We start from the raw sequence: 10,000 nt of genomic DNA on the forward strand, positions 1-10,000 counted from the left end.
AGCCACACCCATCATGTCTCACCAGCCATGACTTCACCCACAGTTGTTCCTTTTTTCCTGCCTTTCTTTGGAAACCTTTACCCACACAACCAGCTTCTGATGAGCTGAGACCCGAGTCCATGTCCTGCGACTTGTTATGATGAAATGTCAAACGTTGACGTGTCTCTGGCCTATTTTAGCTGTGGCAGGCTTGACGAGCGCTTTAGAAAAAAATGACCATGCAAAAAATGAGAAATGTTTGCAGAGGGATGAAATGAAACCTGGTGTAGGAAACCCAGGTGAAGTTATTATTTTCAGCGTCTGTCACTGCGACATCGTGTGAACGTCTGAGGAGAGAAAAAAGAAATTATCTGTGGTGAGAAGCTGCTGCTGCGGCGAGATTACAGCCGCAAGCTTCCTGAGGAGGATGAAGAAGATGGGGAAACGTCATCCATACTCTGGCAAAGAGAGTTTCAGGGAAGAAGGAGGTGTGTGTGTGTGTGTGTGTGTGTGTGTGTGTGTGTGTGTGTGTGTGTGTGTGTGTGTGTGTGAGTGAAAGATTAAATGAACATATTTGTCAGACTGGGATGTCTGAGTGCTTTGATCTGGGTGATTTTGGAGAGGACGATGATCCCTGGACTCGACTCATGAATTAAACATGAGAACATGGAGAAGAGGGAAGAAAGGAGGACAAACTGCAAATATTGAAGTAAGAAAGTGGAACAGAAGCTGGATACAAATGTAAGAACCGTGCATTCATGGAGACCGAAGCACTGCTGTGATTGGACCGAATCCACTAAACCTTCAGAACATTTTGATTCGTCCAATATTCAGAACTCAAAATCTGATGTCAGCTATTTTTTGTAGAACTTGTTCAAAGATCCAGTTTAGTTCTGCATGATTGTTCCACTGAGCCTGTCTTCAAAGAAGGAGCGAGGCATTTTTGTAGTCCAACAAGAAGTTAGCATTTCAGGGATGAGGTATGTTTGCAGGAGGCAGCTGGCAGTTATGGTGTCGCGGTCACATGACTTCAAGGTCACCACCACTAAGCTTCAGGCTTGCTGTGTTTCCCTCTGATGACCTTTAATGACCTCCATGACCTCTGTAGGCTCCTCTAGACTCTTGTTAGCAATCCAGGTTTTTAAGACTCCACCACTCCAACATCCACCAGTCTGGTGTTTACTGGTGGATCTGATGTAGAACTGAACCTCCAGCATCCACCAGTCTGGTGTTACTGGTGGATCTGACGTAGAACTGAACCTCCACCATCCACCAGTCTGGTGTTTACTGGTGGATCTGACGTAGAACTGAACCTCCAACATCCACCAGTCTGGTGTTACTGGTGGATCTGACGTAGAACCGAACCTCCACCATCCACCAGTCTGGTGTTTACTGGTGGATCTGACGTAGAACTGAACCTCCACCATTCACCGGTCTGGTGTTACTGGTGGAACTGATGTAGACCTGAACCTCCACCATCCACCAGTCTGGTGTTACTGGTGGATCTGACGTAGAACCGAACCTCCACCATCCACCAGTCTGGTGTTTACTGGTGGATCTGATGTAGAACTGAACCTCCACCATCCACCGGTCTGGTGTTTACTGGTGGATCTGATGTAGAACTGAACCTCCAACATCCACCAGTCTGGTGTTTACTGGTGGATCTGATGTAGAACTGAACCTCCACCATTCACCGGTCTGGTGTTACTGGTGGATCTGATGTAGAACTGAACATCCACCATTCACCGGTCTGGTATTTACTGGTGGATCTGATATAGAACTGAACCTCCACCATCCACCGGTCTGGTGTTTACTGGTGGATCTGATGTAGAACTGAACCTCCACCATCCACCGGTCTGGTGTTTACTGGTGGATCTGATGTAGAACTGAACCTCCAACATCCACCGGTCTGGTGTTTACTGGTGGATCTGATGTAGAACTGAACCTCCACCATTCACCGGTCTGGTGTTACTGGTGGATCTGATGTAGAACTGAACCTCCACCATCCACCAGTCTGGTGTTTACTGGTGGATCTGATATAGAACTGAACCTCCACCATTCACCGGTCTGGTGTTACTGGTGGATCTGATATAGAACTGAACCTCCACCATTCACCGGTCTGGTGTTACTGGTGGATCTGATATAGAACTGAACCTCCACTATCCACCGGTCTGGTGTTTACTGGTGGATCTGATGTAGAACTGAACCTCCACCATCCACCGGTCTAGTGTTTACTGGTGGATCTGATGTAGAACTGAACCTCCACCATCCACCAGTCTGGTGTTTACTGGTGGATCTGATGTAGACCTGAACCTCCACCATCCACCGGTCTGGTGTTTACTGGTGGATCTGATGTAGAACTGAACCTCCACCATCCACCGGTCTAGTGTTTACTGGTGGATCTGATGTAGACCTGAACCTCCACCATCCACCGGTCTGGTGTTTACTGGTGGATCTGATGTAGAACTGAACCTCCACCATCCACCGGTCTAGTGTTTACTGGTGGATCTGATGTAGACCTGAACCTCCACCATCCACCGGTCTGGTGTTTACTGGTGGATCTGATGTAGAACTGAACCTCCAACATCCGCAGAGACGAAGGAACCGGATGTTCCACTAAAAGAACTTGCTCCCTGTGGGGCTCATTTACTGCTCTTGGATTTATGCATCATCACCTTGAGAAGTCGTGATGAGAAAATTTTCTCGGAAGTCATTTAAGTTCTTTCACTACAACCTGGAATCAAGGTTTTTCCCGATGAGCGCATCTCTACAGCTTTTGAAGCTCAGAACCAACCCTGGTGTCGTCTCCTCTTGGAGGAGGTCAGGGACTTGACAAGTCATTCTGGGGTGTGAAGGTCAGCGGTTCTCATGTGGGCGTATTCATGAATTTGCTGTTTTCTCTCTCTGAGACGTGTTCTTTCCTCCTCAGTGAGTAGCGTCAGACCTGGAACTCACGAGACACGAGAAGGTAATGATGAGATGCTCGCGCACGCCACCGGAGAGACGCAGCCGACTGCTGAGACTGTTGATGTTGTTGTGGATGAGAAATAGTTTATAACAGACTAAAATAGAGGAGTTACATTTTAAACAAAAAGTAAAGTTTGTGAAAATGAGTCAAATAAATGTTCATTTTGTTTTTGTCTCAATCCCTGTGAAGAAATAAAGAATGGACATGAAGACAATTTAGATTCAGTTGACGCATTCCTCTGTCCTCTGTCCTTGTGTCCTGTGTCCTCTATCCTTGTGTCCTCGTGTCCTCTGTCCTCGTGTCCTCTGTCCTTGTGTCCTCATGTTGTCCAGGTCTCAAGTCTCTGGGTTTGACCATCGCTCAGTGCTACGAGGAAGTCGGCCTCCTGCTTCTCTTCCTCAGTGTGGGCATCTCCATCTTCGCCACCGTGGTCTTCGCCCTGGAGCACGACCTTCCCGGCACCACCTTCACCAGCGTGCCGGCCGCATGGTGGTGGGCGACCACCTCCATGACCACGGTGGGCTATGGTGACGTCCGGCCAGACACGACTGTGGGGAAGGTCCTGGCCTTCCTCTGCATCCTGTCGGGGATCCTAATCCTGGCCCTCCCCATCGCCATCATCAATGACCGCTTCTCAGCCTGCTACTTCACGCTGAAGGTGAAGGAGGCTGCAACGCGGCATGGCGAGATGCTGAAGAGACTCACGCGAGGCTCAGTGGGGGAGGCGGGGGAGGGCGGTACGGGGGGAGGCGTGAACCTGAGGGATGCATATGCAAGGAGCATGTTGGAGATGGTGAGGCTGCGGGGGCGTGAGCGGGCGAGTACCCGGAGCAGTGGCGGTGAAGAGCTGTGGTGGTAGGTGAGGAGAAGCTCTGACACGAAGATCATCCTGGCGCTACAGTTAGAACACTCATGCATAAATATTTGTGATGTCATCGGACCCCAAAGGATGGCGCTTGGGGGCGGATCCACCTGTTTGATGTTTTAGGCTAGTGAACTCGTGTTTTTAAGGTCAATTTCCTGTCAGTGTCAGCTGCGCCGACCTCTACAATCAGGAACGTGCATGCGAAGGAAGAATCTACAGATGCCAGACAAAAGTTTGTCACACACAGACCAATCGCGTTCCAGGTGGCTGGCGGGTGAAGCAGGTGAACGTGCCGCTGTCTCTGCTTCACCCGCCAGCCAAACCTCAGCACAGAGTTGGTCACCTACCGCTGGCGTGACCCTCCCTGATGAGGCTGCGGAGGTTCAGAGACGAATCACGCGCAGCGTCAGAGGCAGATCTCGATGCTGCTGTTCGGGTTGGTTCCTGGCTAACCACCCTAACAGGAAGCAGGCCAGGGACTCGTCTTGGTGGATTCTCTGCTCAACGAATCAAGAAGGAAATCTTTGCCCTGCAGTTCATCAGGCGAGACGTGGCTGTTGCTGGAAACATCGCCGATCCCGCCAACGTCCAAGGGTGTGAATTCGTCTCCTGTGTTGCGTGATAGTCGCTGGTCCTCAGCGTTCGAACAGACGTCATCGCCTCTCTTGGTTTTCCGCCATGAAGAAACTGTCCTCGTCTTTTCTACTGTAAAGATCCAAAATGGATTCTGTCACTCTCCTGCTGGAGGGTTCTCTTGTGGTTCTTGGTTCTCGTGCGTTCTCCTGTGACGACTTGGTTCCTCATCCGTTTCTGCAGTAAAATAAACTTCATGAAACACCAGTTGCTTCTCTTTGTGTGGAGAGATTTCATGCACACACCCACTTGGCAGCAACACTCACCTTGAATGCAGGGAGCGAGCGGCTGCTTCACTGGTGAATACAGCATCATGCTGGCGTTGGGGAGTTTTAGTCTGGTATTGGTGCTTCATTGACTGGAGAACTGTTAACGTCATCTGTCGACCAATCAGAGCAGTTACAGGAAGCAGCCCCTGGTGACAGGAGTCCTGGGTAATGGAGTTTGGTTACTAGTTTAATACTTTGTATGTTTTCACAAGCAGAAACACTTCATTCATCCCTTAAACATCACGAGCACAGGGGTGCCACACAGACCACATGAGGGCACGAGCACGGGAAAGAGGCCTCATCCTTCTCTCAGTACTCTTCACAGACTGAAATATTGTCAAGTAACTAATTACTTTTACATGAATGTAACTAATAAACTACATTTGGAACACCGGCTGGGGCTCGACTCAGGCGAGCTCCACAAACTCAGATTCAAATGTACCCAGGTTTTAGGAAACATCAGAGCTCCACCCCTCATTCACTCCACCCCTCATTCACTCCATCCTTCATTCTGTCCACCCCTCATTCACTCCATCCTTCATTCTCTCCACCCCTCATTCACTCCACCCCTCATTCACTCCATCCTTCATTCTCTCCACCCCTCATTCACTCCATCCTTCATTCTCTCCACCCCTCATTCACTCCATCCTTCATTCTCTCCACCCCTCATTCACTCCACCCCTCATTCACTCCATCCTTCATTCTCTCCACCCCTCATTCACTCCACCCCTCATTCACTCCGCCCCTCATTCTCTCCATCCCTCATTCACTCCATCCTTCATTCTCTCCACCCCTCATTCACTCCACCCCTCATTCACTCCGCCCCTCATTCTCTCCACCCCTCATTCACTCCGCCCCTCATTCACTCCATCCTTCATTCTCTCCACCCCTCATTCACTCCACCCCTCATTCACTCCGCCCCTCATTCACTCCATCCCTCATTCACTCCATCCTTCATTCTCTCCACCCCTCATTCACTCCACCCCTCATTCACTCCACCCCTCATTCACTCCGCCCCTCATTCTCTCCACCCCTCATTCACTCCGCCCCTCATTCACTCCATCCCTCATTCACTCCATCCTTCATTCTCTCCACCCCTCATTCACTCCATCCCTCATTCACTCCACCCCTCATTCACCCCACCCTTCATTCACTCCACCCCTCATTCACTCCATCCTTCATTCTCTCCACCCCTCATTCACTCCATCCTTCATTCACTCCATCCCTCATTCACTCCACCGCTCATTCACTCCATCCCTCATTCACTCCACCCCTCATTCTCTCCATCCCTCATTCACTCCATCCTTCATTCACTCTATCCTTCATTCACTCCATCCCTCATTCACTCCATCCTTCATTCACTCCATCCTTCATTCACTCCATCCCTCATTCACTCCACCCCTCATTCTCTCCATCCCTCATTCACTCCATCCTTCATTCACTCTATCCTTCATTCACTCCATCCCTCATTCACTCCATCCTTCATTCACGCTATCCTTCATTCACTCCATCCCTCATTCACTCCATCCTTCATTCACTCCATCCCTCATTCACTCCATCCCTCATTCACTCCACCCCTCATTCACTCCATCCTTCATTCTCTCCACCCCTCATTCACTCCACCCTTCATTCTCTCCACCCCTCATTCACTCCATCCCTCATTCACTCCACCCCTCATTCACTCCATCCTTCATTCTCTCCACCCCTCATTCACCCCACCCTTCATTCTCTCCACCCCTCATTCACTCCATCCCTCATTCACTCCACCCCTCATTCACTCCATCCTTCATTCTCTCCACCCCTCATTCACTCCATCCTTCATTCACTCCATCCCTCATTCACTCCATCCTTCATTCACTCCATCCCTCATTCACTCCACCCCTCATTCTCTCCATCCCTCATTCACTCCATCCTTCATTCACTCTATCCTTCATTCACTCCATCCCTCATTCACTCCATCCTTCATTCACGCTATCCTTCATTCACTCCATCCCTCATTCACTCCATCCTTCATTCACTCCATCCCTCATTCACTCCATCCCTCATTCACTCCACCCTTCATTCTCTCCACCCCTCATTCACTCCATCCCTCATTCTCTCCACCCCTCATTCACCCCACCCTTCATTCTCTCCACCCCTCATTCACTCCATCCCTCATTCACTCCACCCCTCATTCACTCCATCCCTCATTCTCTCCACCCCTCATTCACTCCATCCTTCATTCACTCCATCCCTCATTCACTCCATCCTTCATTCACTCCATCCCTCATTCACTCCACCCCTCATTCTCTCCATCCCTCATTCACTCCATCCTTCATTCACTCTATCCTTCATTCACTCCATCCCTCATTCACTCCATCCTTCATTCACGCTATCCTTCATTCACTCCATCCCTCATTCACTCCATCCCTCATTCACTCCATCCCTCATTCACTCCACCCCTCATTCACTCCATCCTTCATTCTCTCCACCCCTCATTCACTCCATCCTTCATTCACTCCATCCTTCATTCACGCTATCCTTCATTCACTCCATCCCTCATTCACTCCATCCTTCATTCACTCCATCCCTCATTCACTCCACCCCTCATTCACTCCATCCCTCATTCACTCCATCCTTCATTCACTCCATCCCTCATTCACTCCATCCTTCATTCACTCTATCCTTCATTCACTCCATCCTTCATTCACTCTATCCTTCATTCACTCCATCCTTCATTCACTCTATCCCTCATTCACTCCATCCCATCCTGATGAGACAAATAAATATTCTGGGAATATTGGTGAACTTTAACCCATCGTTTGTTTCAGAACATCTCTGGCTCTCATGAAAATGAGAAAAAATTTTGCAAAACAAATCTTCCTTCGGAGCAACGGAGGTCTGTTTCCAGCTCCTGTTGTGTTCACGCCGGGCGCCACACGTGCACCAGGAGCAGCTGCGTGGTTCAGTTGGACCCTGCAGGGTGTTTGTTGGTCGAGGCGCCTCGGTGGGTCTGATCTCCACCCGCGGCCGTGCAGCCATGTGAGAGGAGCCGCTGTCCTGCGGGTCAGGCTGGTCTTTTCAAATACCACCATGACGCCTGAAGGCTGGAAGCAGCCGCTGACCTGAGAGCTGCTTGGGCTGTTCAGGTGTGTTGAGACGCTCCTGCATCACATCTGCAGCTCAGCAAGAACTGGAGCAGAAAAACAGACTCAGACCAGGTCGGTCTGACTCGTTGGTGTCGTTGCAGACGAAATTCACTCAAGTTGCATTTGTTCCCTAAAGACGTGGTCAAATGTTAGCGTTGCGCCGTGGAGGAGCAAAGCTGCCAAAAGAAGACATTTAGGAGAATTCATAAATGAACAAATGTAAAATAAAACATGAATGAATGGATGATCCGGGGTGACGGGTCTCTACGCCTCAGTGGTCCACTGGTTTCTGATTCCATGAATAAACTGGAAACTCTCAGTTTGAACAAAGGTGAAAGAAACTAAGACAGAATATGAATTTATTGATGTCACCTTTTCTAAGACGATTCATTTATTTTATTAACTTGAACTGGTGAATGTGGTGATGCCTGGTTCTGTAAAACGAAGAAGTGATTTATGACATCATTTGCCAAGTGACAGCTGCTGCACCGTCAGAGCCCAAACTGACCCGGTTAAGACAGAGACGGATTCAGGCCGACGTGACCATCCAGAGGAGACGAGGACACGTCAGCAGGAGAACTGACCTCCTTTCCTCTCCTCTCTCCTCCTGCAGCTTCGTCCTTGGAATGCTCTCCTGCACCTCAGCATCCTGCTGCGGAACAGAATTGGGCTAACGAGGCATCCCTGGCCGGGAATTCTTGGAACACTGGAATTGGGGGGGCTGACATGAATGAGAGATAAAATGTTCCCTGGACACCTCAACACTGCAGGGTTGTTTTTAATCAACCCTTCATCCCTCCCTCGCTCCATCATCCCTTCATTAAAGTATCTTTTATAATGATAAAACTGGTTTACCTCAACTTCTCATCACGATGACGTGAATCTGAGTGCAGAATAATGGCATCTGCTCAGCTCCACGATAAACTTCACATTCACTTCGCAGTACTGGCATGCAGTACAAGGCAAGAATGCTTTTCTGTTTCCTGAAGTATCTCTCCCAGGATTAAGTACAGGTACACAAGTAATACTCTATATACTCGGACCTTTCTTTACTTGTCCGTCAAAGCCAAAACATATTTTTTGAAGTACATTGATGACAAATACATAAAAGTCAAGTAAAAGCCAAAAAGGAGGACACGAGGGTCCCGAGGACCTCCAGTTCTGCAGGTTCTCTCTTCTGACTAAACAACTAAAGTCATTTTCAGCAATAAAAGTGCATCATGTTCCTCAGTGGAACCCTCTGAGACCCAGAGACAACGTTCTCTGTGTGGAGCTAAAAATATACAGGAAGCAGAGCAAAGCATTCCAGCAGGAGGGACGGACACAGGACACGCCAGCGGGCACAAGACGTGTCATCACACAAAGACAGCAGAGCCAGGAGGACGCCGGGACCGTGTGGAGGATTCCTCTTCAGTCTGAATCGTTCTTGAATCCCATAGAAGTTTTGTTTCTCTGTAAACTTTGTTTATCTGGGAAGTTTGCAAGGTTCAGCTTTGAGAGATCTGGTGAGGACCACCACCTCTCAGCTCCCCCTCCAGTTCAGGGGAACCTACGGTGACCTGCAGGACCGCACACAGCAGTCTCTTGCAAGATTAGATAAAACAACATTGATGTAACTTCAATCTTCATGGCCTCATCAGTTTCTAGTAAACAAAGCCCAAGAACCGATCCTGAAAGCCGAACCACTGCTGCTGTCAACGCTCCTCCTGCTCTGTGCTTGGCTGCAAGTCACAACGGTTTCACAACAGTTGCTGGAGAGTTACATTGTACAGTGAGCGGCACTGTTGCTGTTGTTGTTGTGGTTGTTGTTGTTGTTGTTGGCATCACATTTCCTTATTAGAAGAAGAGGAAGAAAGACAGAACCAATGAAATGTCAGGGGGCGGCGCCGCTGTCTGGCCCCCCCACTAGGCTGACACCGGTAAGTCAACGATCGACCAATGCATGACTACAGAGAACACAAAGGCTGGCGTCCAGGCTGAGGACACATGAGTGAGTGTGTGTGTGTGAGTGTGTGGGTGAGTGAGTGAGTGAGTGAGCGGGTGAGTGAGTGAGTGAGTGAGTGAGTGAGTGAGTGAGTGAGTGAGTGGGTGAGTGAGTGAGTGAGTGAGTGAGTGAGTGAGTGAGTGAGTGGGTGAGTGAGTGAGTATGTGAGTGAGT

The 10,000-nt window shown here is 49.3% G+C and overlaps 1 protein-coding gene across 1 annotated transcript in view; it reads left to right on the forward strand.

Moving 5' to 3' along the window:
* The window catches only part of kcnv1 (potassium voltage-gated channel modifier subfamily V member 1), an 11,751-nt gene extending 7,106 nt beyond the window's left edge, over nucleotides 1–4,645 (forward strand). The window contains exon 4 of the mRNA XM_086217573.1: nucleotides 3,280–4,645. Coding sequence (XP_086073699.1) covers nucleotides 3,280–3,806 — 527 coding nt within the window. The 3' untranslated portion in view covers nucleotides 3,807–4,645. The remainder of the gene's footprint in view (nucleotides 1–3,279) is intronic.
* Nucleotides 4,646–10,000: the final 5,355 nt, after the last annotated feature.

This window comes from Aulostomus chinensis, chromosome 11, assembly GCF_037954235.1.
Source record: "Aulostomus chinensis isolate RoL2024-O1b breed Wild chromosome 11, RoL_Achi_v1.0, whole genome shotgun sequence".
NCBI classification, from domain to species: domain Eukaryota; kingdom Metazoa; phylum Chordata; class Actinopteri; order Syngnathiformes; family Aulostomidae; genus Aulostomus; species Aulostomus chinensis.